At 43.8% G+C, this 26,588-nt stretch overlaps 1 protein-coding gene across 6 annotated transcripts in view; it reads right to left on the bottom strand.

Moving 5' to 3' along the window:
• Positions 1-26,588, bottom strand: part of TANC2 (tetratricopeptide repeat, ankyrin repeat and coiled-coil containing 2) — a 206,862-nt gene that overhangs the window by 70,405 nt on the left and 109,869 nt on the right. For all 6 annotated transcript variants that reach the window (XM_086477854.1, XM_086477858.1, XM_086477859.1 and 3 more), the window contains 2 exons: positions 13,880-14,143; positions 1,576-1,701 (listed from right to left, as the gene is read on the bottom strand). In XM_086477854.1, coding sequence (XP_086333980.1) covers positions 1,576-1,701; positions 13,880-14,143 — 390 coding nt within the window. The remainder of the gene's footprint in view (positions 1-1,575; positions 1,702-13,879; positions 14,144-26,588) is intronic.

Here is a 26,588-nt window from a genome sequence, read left to right as displayed (position 1 = left end):
AAGATTTCATTACAGACTGCGATCCAAAGCGACACTAAACCACTTTTTTCTTCCAGTCCCGGGGCTTGTGCATTTGGTAGAAATCCCAATCAGGCCGTAACAGGTCGTGCTTGTGGTGCTGAGCAAAAACCCAACCTGCCACCCTCCAGCTCCTGGTTTCCTTCCCTGAGGACAGCGGGTACTCGCTCAAAAAACCCCCAGAGAAAAGGGAAGTTGAATGTACCACCAACAGAAACCTCTCTCCCTAAGTACAGGGGAGAACAAACTAGTCTCATTGCACAGCAACGACCAGAAAAAAATCCCAAACGAGCTTTCTTGGCCATTTCCTCATTTGTGCAATGATAAATGATGGGGATGAAGCATTACCCTGGCAATCTGCTGCAGATGCAGGGCTGTCATGGTGATCGCTTGAGGATGCGGCCAAAGACTGTGCTCAGATTAAACGGGGGGTGGAAGTTGTAGGGTGGGCTGAAACCCCAAGATCACAGGGTGAATCTAGCTGGAGTTGCCTGGAAATAAACAAAATACTAAAATGTCAGCCCTGGCTCCTCTTCTCACTGCTAACGTCTTTTTTTGTGGAATTTGCCAGGAAGAACCACAAAAATTTCCCCTCTCAAAAGGCCTTTCAGAAGTCAAAGGGCTGCCTGAATACCGGCATTGTGAGCGTCCGTAAGAGGGATGCGTCGGGATGGGGGCTCCACACACTGCGCCTGGCAAACTGCAAAGTGGGGGCTGTAATCCTTTGCTTTTTGTGCAAAAAAAAATAGAAGAAAAAAATAGCAGCCCATCAATATTTCTCTTTTATTTAGAAACTATCAAAGTACCAGCCCTGCAGGGCTCAGAGATTGATCAAGGGCTGGTACGAGAGCAACAGGGAGAGGAATCTGGGGATCTTTTGCAGGAATATCCTTATGTGATGCAGCGGTGGAGGTACAGGTTCAGTCCCAGGCTGTCTGGAGGCACACGCAGCCCATCCCATCACCCTGGACGTGGCCCCTGGGCTCCGGGAGGGCAGCACCCTTGGCAAGCTGAACACGGAGGAGATGGCCTCACCCTGCCTTGAGGCACAGAGCGGCTCTGGAAGGCGGCGCAGGGGCTGCAATGCCGCACGCTGGGTTTAATGTATAATTTGTATGTGTGCTCCTGAAAAACGAGGCTGCTCAGACTTTGGGCCAGTTCAGTAAAATGATTCCTCTGTAATCCCTCTTTACACCGTGGCTATGTACAGCGTGTGTCCGGCAAACCAGACATTTAACCAGCCCAAAACGCTACACTGACGGCACTTCGCTGATCGTGGAGCAGCGGGGCGCCATCCACCCAACGACCACCGGGCAGGAGGCCTTAGTTCACTTCTTCATTTATCTTCTTTCCCCTCCGATCTGGCCATGCCACCAAGGACACTGGAAATAAAGGCGCCTGGTTCGCATCCTCCTGGAGAGGCAGCGCTTAACCCGCACGTAAGAGTCCTGCTCTGGCGTTTTCACAAGGACATGGACGAAGCAGCTGCAGCACAAGCTCCCCCCGCCCAGAGAGCCCTGCGAGACGCGAGCCCCGGAGCCCCCAGCCTGCTCCTACCTCGCAGGTCCTGCTGCGTGCGGGCGCCGGCCATGCTCTGCCGCGGCATGCGGAGGGAGGTCCGCAGGGGCGTGTGTCTCTGCTCATCCAGGTAAGCGAGATCTTCCAAATGGGCTGAGCTGGTGGCTGCCAGGAGAAAGCAAACAACCACATCACACCTGGCTTTCAGATCCAACAGTCTGGTTATTGTCTTTTCTATTTTTTTTTAAACAAAACACACAGAGCTGTAACCACGTGGAGTCAATTCACAGCAAAGATGAACCAAGTCTGATTTCCCCCTAGCAAGGAGTAAAGAAACGTTTGGGTATCTTTTTCTCATGCCCCCGTTGGTATTTGCTCTGGTTTGGTCTCCTGTTGATGTTCACAAATAAAAAAAAGACACATGCAAAATGGAGACATGGAGTCTCTTGGATCTGACCTCAGTTCTCCCAGTCACAAAACCTGATGACTTGTGTGTGCGCAAAGCTTGACAGAGACAGTCGACATCTCCTACTATGTGAAAGACAACTCAATAGTGCATTTTAGGCTGAAGCCCACAACGTCCTCTTCAATTATTTTAGAGCTACTTAGTTTGGATATTAACATTTATCTGTTCATAAAGCCAGAATTTATGGCAGAAAAATTAAACTTACAACAGACCAGCAAAAATACAGGAAGAAATGAGAAAAATGTTATCTAAAAAAAGATAACTTTACTATTCGAACGCTACTTGCTCATGGGAGAATTTAGTTTTCTTTACAACGCTAGATGAAATAGGAATAATTTATTGGTCTCTGCTGAAGGTGCCATCACTACACAAATAAGCATGGCTGGAGCAGAAACTTTATCTGTCTCTCTCTGAAACCGGCAGACAATACAGCATGAGTTACTTTTTATTCCATTTCTCAACTGAAGCACATGGATAGTTCCACCAGTAGCCGAGCGCACACCTCCAGATGACTGGGCTACTTGTGCGCGGCAGAGCTTCGAGCAGTGATCCCCATGGCATTTCGGGAAAATACAGCAAATTAAGCAGGACAAAGGGTACAACCAGCCTGATTTTGAAGGTATTCCTCTCCAAATCCCAGGGCCTCCAGCACCACCTCACGCACGGCACTCTCTACCAAGATGCGACACTTACAGCCATCGTTTCAGCAATCAGGTTTTAAGCAACACTTTTTCCACAGCTGCCCAATGATTAGAAATATTTTTTAAATCAAATTTCATGATGGGTGCTCCATGGCTCAGTGGGAAATGCCTCGGGACCAGATCAGAGAGGAACGACTAAAGTTAACACTGGCCACAAAGCTGCATCAACTGATTTTTTTTTTTTTCTTCTGTCTGGAAGATAGGAGAAAATGTGATTTAAACAAAACAAATTCAGATGACTTGCATCTGAATTTAGCCACTATTCTGCCACGTCAGAAACCTTTTCAGCCAAGTAATTTACAGAATATTATGAAACGAAGGAACGAGAACTCCACTGCATGAAATAACCTTCCCAATTATAAACAGAAAACTTAAAAATAGTCTTTGCAGATCACCAGCTCTGTTCTTTTTCTGATAACCACTTCCAAAATCCACATTAAACATTTACCAATGGAAATCATGCTGCTCAGTACTGGCTGCTCAGTACTCTGTATCTGATATTGCTTTTTTTTTTTCCTTCAGTTTTTAGTCAATTACCATAACAAGATTATTATTTTAAATTAAACTAATTCATTAAATGACTTCTTCAAAGACTGCCTGTGAAGCTGACATTAATTCTTCGCTGTGAAATGGGTAAATATTTTGATATAGCTCTCTAGAGTAGCTCATGGCAGTGGACTTTGAAGCCTTCCTCCTTGCCACCCAACACAAGATGTAACAATTCAACAAAACTGAAAGGCAGAAAATTTCAAAACCAAGAGAAACAATTTTTTTGTCCAATGCCTAAAGACCATCTAAAAATCTTTACAAGATCATGCTGCAGTCAAAACTACGCAAGGTTCAGAGCCTCAAACAAGGGGTAGGGAGTAGGGGCTTAAACCTGGCAGCATTTTTTAATGCTCTTCAAATTGCCTGAACTCCCTGTGTAAGTTTTAAGAAAAAGAGTAGGAGACAGACAGAGGACAAAAGGTAAACAACAGGAGTGAGGGAAAAAAAAGAGGAGATGAACCCATCAAAGTCTGTTTTTAGAAGTCCTTCATGCTCTTCTACTCTTGTAAAGTTGATTAGATGTTCACGGTGAAGGAGCAGATTAGAGCTGAAATGCGGCAATTAGAAAGATGTGGCTTTAGTGCAGATGCACGTTCCTTTCCCACTGCAGGCTGCTCCCAGCATCGCCAGCGTTCACCTTTGGGTTCCACTTACACTACGGTAGCTCAGGCCGATGAAATGGGCCTTTTGCACATAAACGTGGGCACTTTATGCCCACTTTTTGCACTCTAACTGAGCCAGAGGATCAGCAGTGGAGGAGATGTTGCTGCAGCAACCCCAGGCAGACCCAAAGTATCCTGAGGGGTCTAGTCCTGGGACACAAACCACAGGCTTGCCCAGGAGCCTGGCACCACGGCAGGCAGGTCAGTCCTTCCCACTCCAGCCTTCATCCCACCACCCATGCTGGCCACGCCAGCGTCTGCCGGAGCACGCCTGTACATTCGATGCAGTCACACACGTGGCTGCTGACTTGCTCATGAAAAGTAGGACCTGAACAGATAATCCTTGCTTGTTAAATAAAAATCCCTTTTCACTTCAGTTGATTATCAGGCAACACGATCAAAAGCAGCCCGCCAGGATTGCCTAGCAGTGGCTACTGCATTTAGGATACGCTGAAAATCCACACCAGAAACAGCCCTACTTGATCCTGGGAGAGTTCAGAAAGGGAATGTTCAGGCAAAAGAGACCTCCTATAAAAACAAACAAACAAAAAACAAACAACACCCCCCCCCCCCCCCAGTCTGAATGCTCTTCTTTTTTATTTGTAAATGACACTGCAGTAAGCTTATGCAGACCATTAAATTAGGATAAGGATTATCATCCTTTCCAGGCATATCTTCTACCCTTGAATGGGAGTTATTAATGCGTTACACACAGAGCTCAGCAGTTTTGCTGTGCCAAGGCTCCGTCGCACACAATAAACAAACTTGCTGGCTGAAAGAACTACTGTTTCTTTGTGAAGACATCACACTCTTTCTTTACTGACTTCTGTTAAATACCTTCATGACTTCAAAACAAGCTCTGCTGATGGAGCTGCTCCTGCTTCTCCGAAAAAAAACCGAAAGAAAACAAAACTCCCCATATTGGACTTGCTGCTAAATATATATAGAGAGAGATATGTATATAGATATATCTAGACATATATAGATATGAAAGAGTGTGTGTGTGTATATATATCTCCCTATATATATATATATATATATATCTCTCTAGCAGCTGCTGAAGGACAACATTTCCTCTCTCTGAATTCCATATTCAGTCCTGCTCCAGTCCCATTCTGATTCCATCCAGCACATACAAAGCCACCAAGGATGACCAGAAACGTTAATCTTGCTGGTAATCTCATCTCTTTATACAAGACCATTCAATGTAGCAACAAACTGATAAAAGCTCATTTTCCCAATTTATGTAACAATAGCTAAAAAAAATTATTTCCTCTTCAATTAGTCATCAACAAAAAACTAAAATAACCGCTTTTTTTTTTTTAAATTCACATCAGTCCTTGAATAGAAAATCAGTCTCACAATGATTATTAGCAAATTTCTTATGACTGGCAGTCTCCAGGAAAACCCCCTCATACAAGCCAATCCTGTGCACACCAAGAGAACGCTGCCCTACAGACAGGCTGCACGCCCAAGCAACAAGACCCGGGATACTCTACGGCAGCACAGAACCTCCTGTTAACAGCAAAGGATTTAAAATGCCAAATTGTTATTCTAAGATCACGTGCCACACACAACCTGTACTGCCCAAACCAGCTTTGACTCTCAAAACCTACGTGACTTGTTTTAGTTCACTGTTTCAGAAGCACCAGGCAGTGGCAGCTCCACACCTACCCTCTGCTTTCCTTAAATCAGAACTAACCGTGCTCATTTAAGATGAAGAAAAAAAACTTGATGAGGAGACTCACTGTGAGGCATGCCCAGGTTTTGAAGCCCAGTTTTTCAAACTCTATCAGCTGCTTTGATCAAGCATGGCCTCTCCCTGCTCAACACACCACTTGCTTTAAATTAGAGGCTAAAACCCAGCACGGGTACATTCCTGACTTTGCAATATTGGCAGTTCCACATTTTTCTTCTGAGAAAGCTGTTTTTAAGGGGTTTTTGGTGGTGGTCTTTGTCTTCCTTTTTTTTTTTTTCCCCCTCCTTTTTAAGTCCTCAAAAACCAGCTGTTAGAATAGCTTCAGACAAATGGGATCCTGTGATATTCATCTCTTACATAAAAGCCACAGTTAATAGAGAAAGCGCTGAGTGTCTCGTACACATCATTCCGATCTTCTCCTTACTGTCTACTTACGAGCTGCAAGGTTTTCCCACTTACAAAGCAGTGACAGGTTTTCAACGCGAAGCTAAGATTTCTGGAGACTCAATGATGGACAACGGGTCACCACGGCTGTTCCTGCAGAGCCAGGCTTTGGAGACAGCCTCAGAAAGTGGTTTCTAGACTCTGTCCACACCAGCCAGCAGCGAAAAGGAAGGTTAGCGATGTTGGGACTTACATGATTTCTGGGGAACATAATTTTGCCAGCACTTGTTGAGTCGTGTAATTGAAAAGCTTTTCTAGTGCAAACGGCTGAACAATCTTTCAAACTGGCATTAATCTTCTAGCATGTGGATTTTGGTGAGCACAACTGGAACTAAGCGTGAGAGCTGTTCTTCACCCCCTCGCAGTAACTGGGGTCTACAGAAAGACAGCAGTCGGTCTTTTATTACAAATCAAGGAAAGTCCGTCAACTCTGCTTGCTCCAACCCAGCGAACGGCAAAGGCACGAGGATCCGGCTGCGCTGGCGGCGGCTCGATGGCTCTAACTGCTGCACAACAGGCAGAAAGGAGTTTCCGAAGCAAACAACAACCAAATGCTTTTTCAGGCCCTGCAATACACGTGCAGCCTCCTGGAAGAGGAATTGTTTCATTTCCTGGGAAGAACTGCAATCCTGCCAGTACTTTTATTTATTTACAGAGTCTGCATTTGAACCTCTGTCCTGCCTGTGAAACGAGAAGCCAGCTGCAATCCCAGACGCTGCGCAGGGTGGACTTTGTGCGCTGCCAGAGAAGAGCGTGACGATGGCCAGTGGCCTGACTTATTGTTGGTCCTACGAGAAGGGAGGAGTTATTCCTCTGCAGCCCAAAGCCAGGCTCTCTTCCCACCTCCATCACCATCATCACCTTCCACAGCCGCAACCAAGGAGACTCGTACACGACGAGCTGCAGCCAGCGTCAGCTGCCAGATCCATTTCACATTTTGCCACGGGTTATTTTTGCAATTGTCGGTACAACTATCCTGCCATTTCTCAGATTGATGAACCGAGATTTATCTTCCTGATTTAGAACTGAGGAATAATTAAAGAGATCTAAGGCCAGAGGAACTAGAAGTAATTTTTTCTGAGAATATGCTTCAGTACTTCAAAAATTATGCAAGATCAATTCATCTTGAAAGATATAATATTAAACTGTTGAAAGCTTCTCCTCAATTCTGAACCATATCCTACGTAATAAGACACAGTGACTGCAGATAATACACAAGGGAGGAAAAAAGTTCCTCCTCAAAACCAATATTTGCATACCGCAGATGCAATTCTCCCAAGGAAATGGCAAACAAATAGTGGAAGATAATTCAGTTTCTATGTACTATTTGAACAACAAGCCCAAAACAACCTGACTTGAAATTGGTATTTGGCAGCCCAGGGAGGGGGTGGACTTTGCAGACTGGGTCTTCTGGGGGAGATGGGGAAAGGGGGGGCGGGGTGTTGCTGCTCTCATCCGACACAATGGATCCAGCTTGCCATGACTGATGCACAGATCAGACTGTGTTATTACAAGGTGTTCTCCATGTATCCTAAATTCAGATTCCCGGAGATAACCACGGCTCACCGTGTTCTCAACGAGACATAATTTACAGGCAGTTATGCAAACCTTGCCCTCACCTTCAATACTACACTTTTCTAATGGATAAAGAATTTAAAGTTAATAACTAATAATATATTTGCTGCTATTTTATATTCTCCACGAGGAAAAAGAGAGGAGCTAGTATTACATCAGGGCATTTTAATTCTCTATTAATATTTAATCAGACCTTATAAACCACGCATGCGGTCTAAATAACACAAAATTTCATGTTTCATTTCACGGGTAATAGAAACAGAATGAGACATTCATGCAAACTTCCCGAAGAAATTTGTGTCCATTCAAAACTCTGAATGCCCAACTCCGATGCCAAGCATCTCCTGATGATCAGTATGAAAAACGTTGAAGTATATGAAATGAATTATTGTGTGTATTTGCCTGGGATGGGGTAGAAAGAAAATGGAGTTGAAGCTTTCTGTTTCTGGGAACAATAAAACAGCAAAGCAAATAGATTCGCATGGGGCTGAGCTGTAAAACTGAGTTTTAAAGAATTATGGGAAGACCGAGGCTTATTTTTTGGTTGTGTTTTTTTTTTTTTTTTTTTTCTTGGAGCATAACCTCTCAAAATTGCAGCCCTCTCTCATTTTGGAGCACACACCATCTCTCCTGACAGGTAAAAAATTCTGTACCACACAGAAGTAAAGACCACTTATTTTTTTACTTTTGGGTTTTTTGGAAAAAATTTCGCTAACAGCTCCTGACTGTGTTTCTGAAACAACTGCCCAAATCACTGGAGAACCGGTAAATGCAACAAAAAAAGGAATTTTGGTAGCTTTTTCGGCACTTTGCTGTTGCTATCAGCACCATAACCATGGAGGATTTCCAGATTCACTTTGGACCCTTTGCCACTGCCACCACGAGGGCCTTGGGCAACAACTCCTTCGTGCCAGCAGGGCTGCTGGAGCACCCACGGCTGTGCGCACGTCGGTGAAACACAGAGTCACCCTGACACGGACACTCGTTACCTTCGCCCGCACCTTTGTTCCTTCCCATTTCTTGCCTTTTTTTTTTTAAAGTCTTTGAGATTTGGGGTTTTGGTTCGAACTGGTGGTTAGTGGGTTTTGCTTTCTGAATGCCGCCCAGCAAGAGAAATTGCTGTTAACACTACGAGAATGAAGGAACGTTTCTTTGTACGGCAAAGGCCGTATTCAGGAGAGGTAACACATCCCTCCCAACGCCGCTTAGCTTGACTACGTAGGAAGGGAAGGGAATTTCCTCAATTAGAACTAAGGAAATTTTTAATTTGCCTTTTTGTGGGTTTCCCCCCACACACATTAAGCTAATACAGTATAATACAGCATCAGCTAAACAAAAGAAAAAAGGCTTTGAGCTACAACTTGAGGTTAACTGAAAATATAATCACTTCCCTGTGTGAAAACAATTTTAAAATACTACTTTACAACTTTAAAATATTACTTTAAAATCACAATCACAGAATCACAGAATGGTCGGGGTTGGAAGGGACCTCTGGGGATCATTTAGACCAACCCCCCTGCCAAAGCAGGTTAGCCTAGAGCAGGTCACACAGGATCGCATCCAGATGGGGTTTAAACATCTCCAGAGAAGGAGACTCCACCACCTCTCTGGGCAGCCTGTTCCAGTGCTCTGTCACCCTCAATGGAAAGAAGTTTTCCCTCATGTTGAGGCGGAACTTCCTCTGCTCCAGTTTGTGCCCGTTGCCCCTTGTCCTGTCGCTGGGCACCACTGAGAAGAGCCTGGCCCCATCCTGTGACACCCACCCTTTAGCTGTTTATAAGCATTGATAAGGTCCCTCTCAGCCTGCTCTTCTCCAGGCTGAAGAGCCCCAGGTCTCTCAGCCTTTCCTTGTAGCAGAGATGCTCCATCCCCCTCATCATCTTCATAGCCCTCTGCTGGACTCTCTCCAGTAGTTCCCTGTCCCTCTTGAATTGGGGGGCCCAGAACAGGACACAGCACTCCAGATGTGGCCTCACCTGAAATGCTAATGTGACTGTCTCTTACGTGTAACCAATGCTGGTTCTAACCTGATAATACTTTACTTTTCATATAGTTAGGTCTGGACTTCACCAAAATAGAGCGAATTTTCAAGTTAAGTCTGAGGCTACCAGGACTAAACTGGATTTTTACAACTATTTCTCCAATAATACCATTGTCATGTAAATGAAGTTCTCTCAGACCACCGAAGTCAGTACCATTACAAGAATTTACTCCAATTTAGAACCTCAACAGGGGTTTAACAAAAGCAGTTTAATGCCAAGGAAATCCATCTGTGCCCAACTGGCAAAGCTGGAGGTGCTGGGACCTCTGAACTGCAGCGAGTGCAGGAATTTACCTCCAGCAACACACTGCATTTTCCCCTTATTTTCACATCCAACGTGACTGAACAGTTACACTAAATCTTTTCAGAAAATTCATCCAGCTGACCTTAAAACTCCAAATTCAAACAGTGTAACTTCGCTTATAATTAAATGCACAATATTAAAAATCTTTGGTAAATCCAGGTAAATCTTCTCCAGCTCCAAGAGTCTATGAGAAACTGAGGCAAATATCCACGAAGGGCCACTGCTCCTTGCATCTAGGTGGAGTGGGGTATGTTTCAGATTCCCAGACGAAAGCTGTACAACCATTTCATCCCAGGTGGCTTTATGCTATTTAGCTGATGAAAATCTAAGTTTCTCAGGCTGTGCTGTGGCACCAAGTGTTCTCTCCAAAGACGAGAGAAATTCATCGAGGGAAGCACTTCTCTTTTTGAATTGGTAGGGACTTCATAAGTAAAATGGCAGAAATAGTATAATCTAGAAAATATCAAAAAATCTTAAGGTTGTAAAAAACCCTTGGAATTCCAGAGACATATAACTAAAAAATGCTGAAAGAATATTTAGCTCCGCCAACCTCCCAGAAAAAAAGTGCAAGAGAAATGCTAACTCAATAAGAAGATTTTTAAAAGATGCCCTACGGAGATCAGAAATACCTTTTCTATATCAAAAGACAAAAAAAAGACAATACAGAGCCAGGCTGGGCTCCTCTCTGCATTTAAAAGACAGTCTGCGAACGGTGCATGAAACCAATTTCAGGAGCTGAATTGCATTTCTAGCTTTGAAAAGACCTGATGAAATTTGAAGGTGGAACAGGCTCAGCGCCTGAGCTGCCCCGCTGACTTTAAAGGGGGGCTGGCTCTGAAGTCTGGTGGCACTAATTTAAATATAACCAAGAGCCCTTCATGGGGGATGTTAGGCGAAAAGAACCAGCAGCTCTGGGCCCTGAGTTTCCTTAAGTTTTTTTCCCTTGAAACACAGTATTAGTGCACAGAGACTACGCTCACATTTTGCTTAATTTTCTTCTAATTTATTAGTAGTATTTTACCTCACAGCCAAGCCATGAGCAATTTGCTGTCCGTAAGTTCTGTGTGACCCAGAGACCTTTAAGTTCTCCTGCTACTGCCAGAGGGATAATTTGCTCCGACCCTTCTGCAGCACAGTTCCCCTTTCTCTTCCAAGGCAGTATTTTGCACCCTCGCTGCCCGGGCAAACAGCAGTGCCCTTCACAGCTGCTTCTGACTTAATACCATAAAATCGCCTAACAACTCCTATACCCCCTGCAGTAACTCACTGTGGCTCACCATACGTGCTCCCACCGAGCTGATGTGAAAGCTGGGCTCTCACTGCTTTCACAACCGGGCTTTTAAAAACCTCCTATCACATCCACGATAATCCGTGAATCTCAGAAACCTCCCAAGACGTGCTCCGCCAAATCTAACATCCCACTTTGGCACTTCATGGCACACAGGAGGCTGTGGTGGGTTTTGTTTTGTTTCTGTGTGGTGGGTTTTTTTGGTTTGTTTTGTTTTTTAGAGAACGTATTTGACCAAAAAAAGTGCTTTTAACCGTTTCTGAAGAAATACTATGCATCAAAGCGCAAGATGAGATCAATACATGTTGGGAGAACTGCTTTGAGTTGTAAGCTGTTTGGTGAGTGAAGCGATGCATGACACAGCAGTGATTGCTGTTTGTAAGCCTGCTATAAGAAAGAACATTTTTGTGTCATTTTGAAAGATACTCAGGGAGAACCTTTAAAAAAAAAGAAGAAGAAAAAAGAAAGGAAAAAAGCCACAAGGCGCAAGTGCTGCCATGCTTTGCTTCCCAAGAATAGACTGTCTGTATATAAATTCAACTGCACTTGAAAAAAAAAGAAAAGACAAGAACAGTCTGTTTTAGCAATGCTGTGGTTTCATCATTAACTTAAAATGTGGAATACCACCAAAAGAAAGGCAGCTTTCTGCCCCACTCCCAGCCACGCTTTGCCTCCACACTAATGAAGCTGTGGCTCAAAATTAATATAGATATTTTCTGGAGGGTTAATTTTCAGTCAGAGTAGTTTGCTCATCTGGTTTACCAAACGGCCACCCCATGGGTAGCACTGGTGCAAGGACAGGGAGGTGGCAGACAGCGCTGGATGAACTCTTTGGGCAGTGGCACATTCTGCAGGTAGGCTGAAGTCAACAATGAAACTACACCTGCTTTGCCTCCCCCACCACTCGAGCACACAGATAATGAGGTTAACTGGTCTGGGGAAAAACCTCATATAAATCTATTACCCAGAAAACATAATGTTCTGGTGTGAGATATCACGTGATCACTTGATGATAAGAGGTGAAGCCAAATCTTGTATTCCTCTCAGTAGTTACTACCACAATGATTTATCCCGGGACATGAACTGTGTTAGCTGACATACTACTTAAAAGCAGCAAAACCCCCTACAAAACAAAACCATCTAGAAGGAGAAGGTGTTCCCGAACCCTGCTGGATAGTTTTCTCTTGAAACAGGATTTGCCTCTAAAGGCATCACGCAAGCCACCAGCCTCCCAAGTCAATTAACCAATACACTTGCGTATTTAGACTGGTGGTACCTGGCCTACCCCGTTTTCTTTTGAAGGTGCTTACACAGCGACATTTCTAAGAAATGAACCTAAAGTAACGAGGCTGTGCAAGCAGTTTCCCACTTTTTTCCTACCCCCTCTTTCCATTCTGAAATCCCAGGCTTTTAGTTTTTCAGATGTAAGCAGCACGTGCTGTCGTACCTCTGCGCTTAGGGTGCCCCTCTTTCAGCATCTATAAAATCTCATTTCTACGTCGCTTTTAGGCCTGTGACTGTCCAAAGTGGGATTAAAAGGAAACCTAATCTAGTTATGCAATGCAGCCTGGGTTGCCAAGAGATGCTGTTTTAACAGACAGCGTCCCAGGCGCTGTGCGGTCCGGACCTTCTGAAGCAACACTCCTGCTCCCAGCCCGTGGGAGAATCCTGCGGGGACTCTACAAAAAGACAAAGACCGTAGTTCTCTGTGCATCTATACAGACAGACATACAATCCACCTCACCAGAGTGTTTAACCCTCAAGAAGTTCCCCAGCAAGGAAAAAAATATGGGGCAGCAAAAGAGAGTAATTCCAGGCAGGCAGCTTTTCAGTAAAGCTTTAATATTTTTAATCCTATCTCTCATCTCTGTCCTGCTGTTACCAACTTCAGGGGGAAACTTCGCCGGCTGTTAAAAGACATCAATAAGATACGTCACTGCATCATTTAGGAATCTTTTAAACAGCAGACGTGAAATTAAATGAAGAAAACGTTGGTGGTGTTACGCCAAAACAAAAATTCCAGTAAGGAGCAAATCCCAGATGCTGCGAAAGCCAAACCAGGGCACGCACACGTGTGTGCTAAGATGTCCAGGACAAAGTCCACCAAGAGAGATGGGATCCATAGCAACTTTTCTGCAGACAGAAAGTATTATAATTCTCTTAACCCCAAAGTTCTTAGATCTTCAGAGAAGATCAGACACTCGATTGTACTTGCAATGAATCCTTTGAAATAGTAGACATGGTTATGATGTCTTGGAATTATGTGGTATTTTAAACCCAAGATTATTTGCATTGTAAATAGCAAAGAAACTTTTTTTTTTAAAACATATTCTCCAATAATCTTACAGTCGTACTATTTTGTAAAGAAGGGACCACAGACTGCTGAAATAACCATTAAACATCATCAGAACCAGTTTTCCCCACAGGAATTTTCCATTTAGAAACAGTAAGTCAAATGAAAAGACAATTTTTGTCATGCTTAATGATGATGACTACGGAAGGGAGATTTCTCTTCAGATAATGAGAGCATTAAAAAAGCTGTGACATGTATTTCTGGAGCAAGATTCATGCTGCCAGCAGCTCTGACCTAAAGGCAAAAACATTTATTTCTTACCTGCTACTGAATTTGGCCGTGGCATAAGGTAAAGAGGAATAGACTGCACTGACTGGGACAAGACCGTCTCCAGGTTCCTCTCTGGGATTTTGTTCAGGCTGTAGGTGGAGGCCGTCATGTTCTCGTCCACACGGTACAAGCAGGAGTCCATGCTGGATTTCTGGGACTGCCAAGGTTTCAGGTTTCCTCCGGATCCAAGTTCTTTACTGCTTTCCCCTCCATATTTAGTGCGTTCCACATTTTCTGAGTAGCTTGTCAAAGTAGCTTGAAGGAAGAAATTATAAACAAAATGAGTAACAGAGAAAGAATGGCTTGCACACACGCTGCTCTACACTGAGTTGTGCAATGCAAGAGCCAAAAATGATGTTCATCATATTTTCCACAATCACATAAATCAGAGATGATGGAATTTAGTTTAATGATACTGTTTCTGCTTACTACTTCTAAAAGAACATTTAGGCTATAATGTTTTGGCTCCTACTGTTAAAAGTCATTTGTAATTACAAAGAGTATTTATTAAAAGTGATGTGCAGCATTGTATTCAAATACACAATTCCAGAAAGTGCAGAAATTATGAAGGAAAAAACATTACCAGCACTCCTCCTACCTTTTAATTTGCATTGTAATTATCACCTTTTCAGGGAATGTTTGCAGAAGTTTATAACCTTGCAAGGTCTGACACTGAAAGCCCCCACCTGACTTGCATGAACAACCAGGTCTCATGGATTAGTTTGGTTCAGAAACTGAACCCAGTATCTCATTTGATTGACAGCAGGTTTTTGAGAAGCTTCAGCTGTAATCCACACATTTTCCCTTATATTATCTCATTTTACAGATCAGGATTGGTGCTGTATTGACTTTCACATTGGGAAGCAACAATACTATACTGATCCACACCACCACCATCTCCCTGTCAGTACTTTCTCTTCTGGATTCTGATGTGGTTATCCCCTGGCTGTAACTCCCTTCGGGCTGTTGATTTTCCTTTCATCTTTAGTCTCCCACGTATTCATTCAAGGTCATAACTAGACCTCTTAGTCATTGAGAGAAGGTCCCAACACCCATACCAGCTTATCTGACTGTAGCAAACTTGCCTGCTCCTTAACTTTGGGGGGCAGGAAGACAAAAGAAGGAGAAAAAAATTTTAAAAAAAGGAAAAAAGAGAAGAGAGAGCAATCACACACCAGAGCTCACTATCCTCTCATCGCCCCAATCACAGACATTTCTGCTGCTATTCAAAACCCTGAAATTCAACTCGACCCTGAATGTTTTGAAGCCCCAGACGTGCCCTGTGCTTGTAGATCTTCTTGCTAAATCCACAGAAATCCGTCATTTTCACTAAGCTGTGGTAAATACCTTTCCCAGTCCAAATTCTCTGCTGATTTCTGCGCCATGCGTCCCTGGACACAACAACGTGGATTCTGCAACACGTGCCACGCTGCGATGCCTGCACAGGGGCAGCCCTCCTGCCTTCGCAAAGCCCATTCCCAAACCGAGGGAGATGCTGCCTCGTTCACAAACAGCACCACATTAGTTTTTATACTGATAGACACAAACAGTAAATTACTCCAAAGACTCACATGCTTTTAGGCTAAAGCCTTTCCTCTGCCAAGTTTTAAGAGTAAGCAGCCTAGAAAAGAAGTTCCAGCCAAACAGCCCCTAAAGGAAGGTGCAGTTTAACTGCAAATGGGTGAGGGTTATTTCGTTTGTTTTTCTAAATGCACCCAGAAGCAGAGAACCACATACTTTAGCCAGTTGTTTACATGTTGAACACAGGAACAATTTCACTGCCTAATATCAGGCATTCCATCTAAATTGTCAGAAACAGCCGCATGGACCTGACAAAACAGAAAAGTGATGACACTCAAGGCCAGGGGCTCTGGAGGGCTCTCCTTACCGAGGTGCCAAGCAGACCGCTGGACTCTATCCCCAGCGCAAAACCATGAACTTCAACGACCAAGGACTATTCTCACTTAATTATACATGTTAAATGACATTATAATAGGAACCAGAATTAACTGCTTACAACTGAAGTCACAAAATCATCATTAAAATAAAAACCAAGACCTGCAATTCTTACTGTGCCTCTTCTTTATCCACCCCAACGAGCTCCATGCAGCTTCAACCCTTACCCCCATTTCTATCATCTTATTTTGCAGTACTGGGTTTCTTGCCTATGCAGTGGGATCGACATTGTCACATCTCATCCAGAGTGCCAAAACTTAGTTGTTTGTAACGTATTTTGAAGTTTAAAACCAACACATGCAGCTGCTAAGAATTAGTATTTGTTTGTTGGCATTTGAAGAGGTTTGCTGTCAGGTGAACACATTTACACTGTAGCATAGGAAAAAACGATAAAAACAAGAAACAGATGTTCACATATTTCTCTTGCTCCCTCAAAGTGTTTAATACTGAGAAATATGTTTGAAATGGTTTTCTAGAAAATCTCCATTTCAAACTCTGAGTCTGCAGCATTAGGAATACGACGTTGTCGATTTACATTAAAAAAAAAAATCCATTGGTCCATTAAAATCCATTAATTTTAAAAACCTGCCTCAGTATGTCTAATTAATTCTGGTAGAAACACATCAGCAGCTGAAATCAGCCATCTACTACACCAAACTGAGGAAAACCAAACTAACGGTGTGTCAAAATAAGTTTTCTCTAAATGAAACAAAAAAAAAAAAAAAAAAAGCGCTAATAAATCCTGCTGGCCTCTTTTCTAATCGTCAATTTGTGTTCATTTTAAACATAATTTTCACTGTTTTACACTAAAGCTGTTTTATGTGCAAACTCTTCATTGAATCAGGTATTTAGGATTGTTCCCTGTGGATTAATTTACCTTCTGAACAGCCCTGGATGATATAAGTACTGCTACACAGGCTGAAACCAATTGCTCTATGGACTTAATCTCTTCTATGAGCTATTTTAAACCAAACCAATTTTGACTTTATTTAAAAGGCAAAAGCGTAAGGTTAGCTACGAGCCAGCAACATGAACCGACATGCAGAGCACGTCTCCTGGGGGAACTGAAGCTTCCCAATGGCACGACCCAGAGAGCTGCTCAGAAACTACAGCTTCACAATTAAAATTTGAGAAAGCAACATCTAATTTCAGAGAAGTCACATGGTCTGCAACTACGAAGGTTGATGCCGTGTGATACTCGGGGGTAGAAAGTTGGTAATGCAACACTGGTGAACACAAAGAAAGTGCACAGATTTGGTCAGCCCTGAAGAGGTCAGGCAGGGGGACTAGGGGATCATTGTGGGTCCCTTCCAACTGAAAAGACTCTGTTGTATTCTATTTCTTGGGCAGAAAGAACTTCACCTCAGTCTCCAACAGGATCAAGGCCATGAACACCCGCAACCAGAAGGAAATCTGCAAAATAACATTATCTCTGCGAGACTGCCACATTCACAGCCTGAACTTTCCAGAGCTGCAGAGGGTATTTCAGGACAGGGTCTGTGCTCGTATGGTTCGGGTGTGTGAGTACATCTCCCCATCATCTCCTGCGTTGGCCCCTGTGGGGGATTAACTGTGCTTTACAGTAATAATCTCTTTAGAGAGTTGCATGGGGAATGAGGACCCACCCTCGGGATGAATCCTACTCACAATCACAACAGGACTCCTGTGGCATCGTTAACGTACCTAAACGGTATCTACATGTTAAAAATATTCTGGGCCTCAATCCACATGCAGAGAAGCCGATTGAAACGGGCAACAGCAGCTACAACTAACACGACATCACTGCCCATGCTTCTATCGCCAAGCAGATTTTTGTATGCATAGCATACAGAAGGAGAGCATCAGAATATCAGATTATACTAAAAATTGCCTCTCCAGTTAAGATTCCTTCTGCTATTACTGCTTTGGTTAGACTGAACATCTGAACCACAAAACAAGTGCTCACCCTTTGAGATCTCTTTGCTCTGTATTCATAGCCATGACTCTGACTAACCCAGGCGATGGCCTGGGAAAGGAGGTCCCCATGATGGAAAGTCCCCACAGACCCCAATTACACATCACATTGTTTGAATTCTGCCAGTGCTAAAAGGGGCTGCAGGAGCACTCACGGACTCAGCTTAACCCACAGGTGAAAAACCCAGTATGTGAGGTTTTCATCACTGGTAACATCCCAGAGCTTGGAGGACACATTCAAGGGTTTGCAGGATGAGGGGGAGTCACAGCCTTGGGAGGAGAGTCCCCGTCCCCGAGTGGGCTTAGAGCATCCCTGCACTGGAAACTGGAAAATGACAATGGAATTGTCACACTGCTGGAGATAACAGAATTAATGCTTTCTTAATATAAGGTTTAAAAAATAAACAAATGGTCCTTCAGACATTGCCAGAAAATTTCTTATAGGTCTCATGGATTTTTGCACAATGAGGGTGGCGAGACGCAGGTTGCCCCAAGAAGCTGTGGCTGCCCCCTCCCTGGCAGTGCTCAAGGCCAGCTTGGATAGGGCTTGGAGTGACCTGGTCTAGTGGAAGGTGTCTCTGCCCGTGGCAGGGGGGTTGGAACTAGGTGATCTTTAAGGTCCCTTCCAACCCAAACCAGTCTGTGGTTCTACAATTTTTAAACCCAAGGACACTCAATCAACCAAAAGCTCAAAACAATGCAGCCTCTTAACAGATAGTGTGCTCTGAATTTGGGAAAAGTTAAACTGATGACCTCATGTCCATCAAAGAGCAGGAATTTTTGCCTTAAGCCATCTGCTGAGAGGTAGATCTTTCAACCCTGAGCCTCTAACAGACGATACCCAGTGCATCAGGTTACGTGACGGGACACGTTAAGCTGGGGGTGCCGCGACAGGAACCTGCCGGGATGCAAGAAGGGCAGCAGAGATGCTGCGAGAGACCATGCATTTCCATGAGGCTCTTTTCATTGCTGAATCCAGCCAGAAAGCACAACCCCGATGACAAAAAGCCAAACGTTGCAGTGCCTGGGCTCTGCCACACTGGAGCCAGTGGCTGCGATCACACCAACCACAGCACGTGCCGGTGGCTGTCGGGAGCAGAAGAGACGTCGCTGCCTCATGGAGGCACCAAGAGGATGATTGCAGGGGACGAAGTAAGACAGGGGCAGCCACGCGAGTCACACACCAAACATGTGAAACCTGACAGCCAGGCAGAAACAGCTGAGGTCCTCTACAGCACTGAAGTAATACCACATGTATATAAATATAGATGTGTGTGTGTATATAGAGATATATTTTTATATCTATATACACACGTATCTCCAGGCTCAGCTGGCATGCAAATCTCTCACTCTTTAGTATGAACACAGGCAGAAATTGAGGCATCTAAAATACACATTCATGAATAATAACACAGAAGACCCTCGAACGAGAGGATGCAGGCAGCACGGCGTCCCTTTGCCATCCCCTCCGCGCCTTTCTCCGAGGATTTGCCGTACCTCTTTCCACAAGTTTCCAACACTGCCCTCTGTAACAGCACTACCTGCATCAGCGTCGGCCAGCACAGCCCGGGCGCCTTTGAAGACAGGTGGACTTTGGTGCCAGAAGGGGCCACACTCCAGATGCTGGAGTCATTTCACAATCCTACCTCGCTTTTCGTATTCAAGATTTACGCCTGCATTTCCTTGGCAGAGGACTTGCCTATGTCAAGCTTTCATTTTCAAACTTGGCTCGTTTCCCTTCGTGAAACATTTCGATTAGAACTTTTTGCAAATAACATGGTTTAAAATATTTTTATTTCTTTGGTGGGAAAAAAAAAAAAAGAATGGTATCAAAGCAGCAGCTCATCCCAGACAGCGCCACAGATGTCACTGCAGCCAGTACTACACTTCCCAGAGAGTTTCATGTATTTACAGGATAGCAAATATTATTTCTCAAGTAGTTGCAAGCTGGTCTATGCCCTGGAGCACGAGGCTTTCAACTATACTTGTCTTGAGTCAAGCACGCGAGGGGATTTTTACCATCCCATCCAATTCTCCTTGAGGCAAAGATCATGCCTGGAAAATGTCAACCTCTATGTTCACCTTTCAGCTGGAACTGCAGGAGAAAGCAGTTTTCTGTAGTTTACCACTCTGTGATGACCAACAGCTGTGACATTAATTATAGGTAAAGATTTATAACATCTCAAGTAGGAAACTGCAGCAAAGCAGCGAGCTTCATATGTTGCACTGAAACTAGGTACTAAAAACACTCATGCAAACTCTGCAAGTTAACCTCATTTCACTCCTCTCCAGTAACATACTAAAACATGACTTGCCTTATCGCATTAGAGATGTCCTAGCTAACATGTACGAGTTGGCAGGGAGTAAAATAAATTTTTTACCCTAATCGACATAAGCCTCCATAAACTCAGCCACAGAAGGATACACCTAAATATAGCCGTGTCGCCCCAGACCGCCCCAGGGACCTCGGCTGCCAAACAGAAAGAACTGGCAGGCAGAAAGCATAAGCCCAAACCTTTCCCGAGGGAAGGCAGCAGCCTTGGGCAGTCACATGCAACCCATTCCCCAACAGCCCCTGGAGCACTTGGTGCTTTTAGAAGAACATTATTCTCTGCTGGACACCATCAGCCAGTGAGTTTAAGGCTTCTCCATGAAAAAAACAAATAAATTAAAAAAAAGAAATCCTTAAGTCTGCCCTGCTCAAGGCTTGAGGTCAAAATCCACACTGCTTTTTGTGTGTTTAACTTCTCTTACAACACTGGTCTCAAATAGGGGGAAAAAAAAAATAAAAATCACCAGCTTAATTCTTATCAACAATCTTGTAAAAAGACAGAGATTAAACAGGTAAACCCATTTCTGTTTCGAGCCTTGAGGTATTATAAATCACGATAAGCACACAAAAGGTCTTGAAACATAATGAAAAATACCTTGACAGTAGCATCATGCTGACCCTACATTCGTTCTGTTCTAAATCTGGATTCCCTGCTGCCCTGGCTGACAAGCGGGATGAAGAATGGTACGAATGCCTCGAAGGGCTCGTACCTGCGTAAGGCCTGGCTAAACCAGCATTTCAACAGAGCGAGACACTCCCAACCCTCAGAGCTCTACTCACTGCAAAAACCCTGCTCCTGAGACAGAACAGATCAGTAAAGCTTTAGTTTATAAACTTCAATTTATCACATGCAGCAGCAAGGTAATCAATGTTTTTAAGCACAGTCCACGATTGTAAACATTAATGAAATCTGTTAAAAAGGTTCCAAATCCAGTACAGAGGTAGCAGTCTTGATGGCTGATTCACCAAAGCATCATAAAAAACCTCACATGCTCCTAAATACTATTATTTAAACATATCCCTCTTACAAAACCACACACACACACATCTGGAGTAACATCTCCGTGACGGTGATGCACTAAAATTACGGACAAGGGCTTATGGAACTGCACAGGGGAACAGCGACAGAACAAGGGGAAATGGCCTTAAGCTGCACCAGGGGAGGTTCAGGCTGGTATCAGGAAGAATTTCTTTACTGAAAGGCCTGTCGGGCATTGGAACAGCCTGCCCAGGGAGGTGGTGGAGTCACCATCCCTGGAGGTGTTTGAGAGACGGGTAGATGTTGTACTTGGGGACATGGTTTAGTGGCGTTGGTAGAGCTAGGACAAAGGTTGGACTCGATGATCTTGAAGGTCTCTTCCAACTGAGACTGTTCTATGATTCTCCAAGTGGCCATAAGCTGCACGCTCCCTTCCTTGCCCAACCTGACCCCATATGCTGTGCTTCCCCTCTCACACCTACACCTCGCTGCATGTGCCAGCTACAGGTAACCACTGGATTTTTTTAACATTGGGGCTGTTACCATTTCAGAAGCAGAAATGCACGTGCACATCCCTCTAACCCTGCATCAACTCCCATCGCCTTCTTGATTCAGTGTATTTTCCACTTTTTACCATTTTGGATCCTTCTTTATTTTTGCCTCTCTCATCAACATCAGTTCACCTTTTTTTCCTTCTTTAGCATCAGCAAGGACAATTTTTCTCCTTTTTGCTGGTCCACCACAGTCCTGAAACTGATTTTAAAAGTATAAGATTTAAACAAGAAAGCAGAAAGAAGGCATGTGTGGGGGTGTGTGCACAAGGGGAGGGAAGTTATTTGTATGCTTGGCATTAACTTTTTGGGCAAGCTTGGATCACTGTGAAGCTTTTCATAACCATGAAGGTTAAAATCTTGCTGCTCTTAAAATAAAAGCTGAGAGTCCCATCTAATCTCACGCCATCAACAGCTAAAACACTAAAGAAAAGTCACTTATCACAGTATTCAAAATAACACCGTGGGAGTTGACAACACTGAATTTTCCTCTAGCTGTCTTCTGATCTGTCTTTTCAGCTTATTCTTTCCTTTCATTTTTCACTCAATTTTTTTTCCATCTACCAGGCTGGACCATAAACTGAAGCAAATTTCACAGTTCAAGTACAACATCTGTGCTGCTTCCTTCACCTTTAAACACTCATCATTTTTTTCCAGTAACATAACAAACACCTGTAGCTGACCCATAATCTAGTAGTTAAGGGCCAGATACTGGTGTCAAACCCAACCCTTGATGCCCCCTTGATGGCTTAACTGGGAGAAGGTAGAGATGTTGTTCTGTGACTTCATGGTTTTTCACTCCTGACCATCAACCATGCATCATGTCACACATGCACGCACGTGTTTGCTTTCTGCTTAATTTGTCCTTCTAATGAACTGGAGAAAGAATTGAATCGGGATGCAGAGATGGTGTCCTTTCACACTTCGTGTGGTTGGGATTCTGTGACCCCACTAATTTTGCTCAAGAGCTGATGAGATGCCTGATAAACAGCCTCCCTTTCTACCTCCTAAACTGTCAGCCCCGTCACCTGCAATATGCAGACGCATTAGTGAACAAAAGCTCATTATTCACCAATATTAGACAATTTTCAGGGAGCTCCTCCTCTGGGGAATGAGCCCAAATAGAAGCTGGCTAGATTTAAAAAAAGATCTGTAATTCTTAGAAATCTTATTCATTATTAACAGAGCATTTCATAATACTGATGAGAATGTCAGAATTCAAATGCTTTAGCTGTAAGATCACAAAAATATTTAACCTGAGTTAAATTTATCTTGATGTGCCTTTTGAGCTGCTCTTGTTCCCTTCTCAAAGCAGTTAAAATCGCAAACAAATCTATCTTGGTTTATTGTCAGCAGCATCTATTCTGCTTAGCATGCACTGTAGATGAATCTATTAACAAACCTATTTTTAACCCACAAACACATAAATCTGTAGAAAGCAGCAACTTGACAAAAGCTCAGGAGTCAGAGTAAAAAACAGCAAAGAAGGAATGTGGAAAAAAAGGTGCGTGCCAGGGACCTCCCTCCAGGAGGGAACAGGGTCCTTTACACGTTGTTCTTCGTTGTAAAAATGCACAAAATCTAAGCGAAGGCAGCTGGCCCACATGCTGTCAGCCCTACACTGCAGCAGCGGTGCAGGCGGATTTAGGCAGCTCACTGGTTTCCCTGCTCTAACATCATACCTACTCCCCTGCTCAGGATGATCCCCCTACAATTAAGTGGGGAACCCAGCGTAGATCAGCACAGGACTCTACATGAAGGCAGAGCGAGGCCCCATTCCATCTTGGGAGTAAATTGCAGCACTTTTACAGCAAGATTCAACACAGAAAACAGACATTCTCTTAATACCCGTGGGAGACTGCTGCTAAATGACATGAAGTGCTGCTCGAACATCAAGCACTTGGGTAAGCTTTACATACTGGCAAGAAATGTTTTGTGTTTTGCAGGCTTGCTAAGGCTGCTGGAGATTTTCTTGTATTCTGCTCCATTCAAGCAGCAAAACTTTACAGTCCACTTCTGCGGGGACGTGAAGTGCAAAGTTCCCTCGCAGCAGCACGTGATTCTTTGACCAGTTTTCTTTTCAGTAGCGCATTTTGAACATTAACAGTTGGCTGCTTTTACATAGTGAGAGCCAAAAGATCCTGGAAGCTATTCAGAGGTTAAAGTCAGGTCAGCATTTTCACCAGCCATTCCGTTTTACACCACGAGGATTTAGTGGCTTCCAGGAGAAAGGGCTGACTTGCTCCTATCTCTCCTCTTGGCTCACCTCCTCCCTCCTCCTCCCCCCTTCTTCATTTCTGTTACAAATAAGAGGGTCTGAATTTGAAGATCTGGACCTTGTAATACTTTTTGTTACTCTTTCAACATGAGTAGACTGAATGTCCTTTCACTGTAGAGGATCTAAAATTTCAAAGTAAGTCTGTTCTAACCCAAGTGATGCATTTATTAAAGTCATCAGTAAGCATGAAATAGTCCCTGTGCTGTGCAGATTAGAGATACGCCACGCTTGTTCTCTAATAATTGAAATTACATAAGAGGTGACATACAAATGGACAGGAATAACTCCAAGAGGACAAGCCATCAGAGAAAACCAGACTGGTTAAAATTTGGTCTTTACACTCAGATTAGAACACCAAAATGCCCCCTCTAGACACCTTAGTGGATAGTTACACCCTTAATGCAGTTAATTCGGAGTCTACAAACCCACACTCTGATTTCACTTTGGCAAATTAATGCTGTGTCTAGCAATATAGATATGTAAAATGAGCTTAACATGTACAAAACCATCTTATGCTAAGCAAAATCACAAGGAGAGAAGCAACTACGCATAATGGTGTAAGGATCAACTTCCCACCCTGGTTAACTATTTTCTGTCCTTTGCTAATTCTCAAATATTTTACAATTAGCATGTTAACCTTCTGGGACAACTCTCTGTTTTTAAAATATGAAATTTGGTGGCAGTTCATGACTGTGAGATTTGGAGATGATGCTTGCTGCAGCTCAGGACTGATAGGTGGCAAAGATCAAGAGATCTTCCCAAACCCGTAACTTTTATCAAGATGATTAAGAAATATATTTGAGCTGCCTATTATAAAAAAAGCACCTTTTTGGAGCTAATAGTCTAAATCACTTATTTGGGAGGAGCAGGAGAGACCATGACTCAGGAAACATAAAATACCTAGGGAAAAGTTTACTCTTTATCTACACATAAAAATGGCACAAAAACATAAGTAGTTTTGACAAGAAAATCTCTGACAGATTTATGCTTTTGAGGTACCAGCTGAAGCTGCTCAGACCGAAAGCCACGTCACTACAGTCATCCTTGCAGAGAACAAACACGAGCAAGGGATATGCATACAAGATCTGTATCCAATAATCAAGGAATGCAACCGAAAGGGAAACCTGATCCCCGACCCTCCAGAAACAAAGGAGCTGATGTGTTCCCAAAGGGGCGAGCAAAGGGCGAGGTGGGCTTTGCGTCCTACACGTGGACAACTTGTCTGCCCTGTGCTGTAGTGAAAATAGTTCTAGGGAATCGCTGTCATGCAGAGAGCACCTCCCAAAATTGTTGCACACCCAATTCCCATCCCAGCGGGAGGGTAATGACCAGACTGTGCATCCATCTCCCACGGGGAAATGGCCTCCCCTTGCTTGAACCGACCTCATGCTTGCAGAAGACAGCAGAGGTCCAGAAATACCGACTTAGCGGAAAACCTCCTGATTTCTTTTGCTGCTGGGAAGTATGACTGGAGAAGACCGTTTTCCCCACAATTTGTTACAGCTGTTCAGCTTCTATCAAATGCCAGAATAAGAAGGTGCTGAAAATGTTATTGTCAAAATAAAGTCTGTGGGGGGGTGTGGAATCAAGTGGAGAAAGAGGCTCTTGTTTTCCTTTGAGTGTGAACACTAGCAGAGGAAAACCTTCCTTTTTGAAAGCCCTGAAAAGCGCTTCCCCTACTCCACACAAACATATTTTTACACGACTTTTCCATCTGGGATACATTAAGACAGCCTTGGGATAAGCCACCTTCTGTTATTTCCAGAGTTTCCATAGGAAAGCCCAAGTTCCCGACAGAAGAACCTCTAAGAGAGAATCCTCCTTGTGAGGGGGCAAAAAAGAAATGTTTCAGACTCCAAAGTGAATTACTATAGATCTACCGAAAAAACGATGGGGTAGAAAGTCCGAGCAAAAAGATTCAACGCCTTATCACATGAGGAACTGGAATCATGCTGAGGCTTCTCTGACACACGGGTGTCCCACAAAGACCACCCAGACCTCCTCTGGCTTCCAACGTGGACAAGAAACTCCAGATGAAATCAAACTGCAGGAACCTACAATTTCATCACCTTCAGGCTGGCACTTGCCAACCAACCAGGAGGGCCAGACGAGCCCAACACGATAGCACAGCACGCACCGACAGATCTCATTAGTAAGATCAGCTTGCAAAAGCCGAGCAAAAGCTTTTTTGCCTATTCTGCTGCTCCACTTCAGGCTCTGCTCAAGTCTCAGACCTGATTCACAGCTCTGCCAGAGGTAAGACCCAGCTGGAACCAAGCGTCCACTGTTACTCACCGTGATCCTCCAGCCCAACCAGGCTTCAAGTGGCTGCTGTCGGACAGGGCGAAGCGCTGATCATGAGAATGAAGAGCGAGCAGAGAACGAAGGGTGTGCGATACTGCAATGACTTTTCCCAGAATTCATTAACCTACTTTGGTATGCAGCTCAGAATAGCTTACATATTTGCATTTTAAGATCATGCAGGCAGAAGTGCTACAAAGGTTGCTGTGGCATAGAGGAGCTGAACGAAGACCAGATCTCCTGATCAGCCAAGCAAAATATTAATCACTAGTACAACTAACCTCCCTAAATCACCAACCTTCCTTCCTTCTTTTTATTTCAAGCACCACATAAACTGTTGGCAAAGTAAA

Source organism: Leptosomus discolor, chromosome 25, assembly GCF_034619465.1.
Source record: "Leptosomus discolor isolate bLepDis1 chromosome 25, bLepDis1.hap2, whole genome shotgun sequence".
NCBI lineage: Eukaryota > Metazoa > Chordata > Aves > Leptosomiformes > Leptosomidae > Leptosomus > Leptosomus discolor.
The sequence above is the reverse complement of the archived record's forward strand: the minus strand, read 5'-3'. Positions and strand labels throughout refer to the sequence as shown.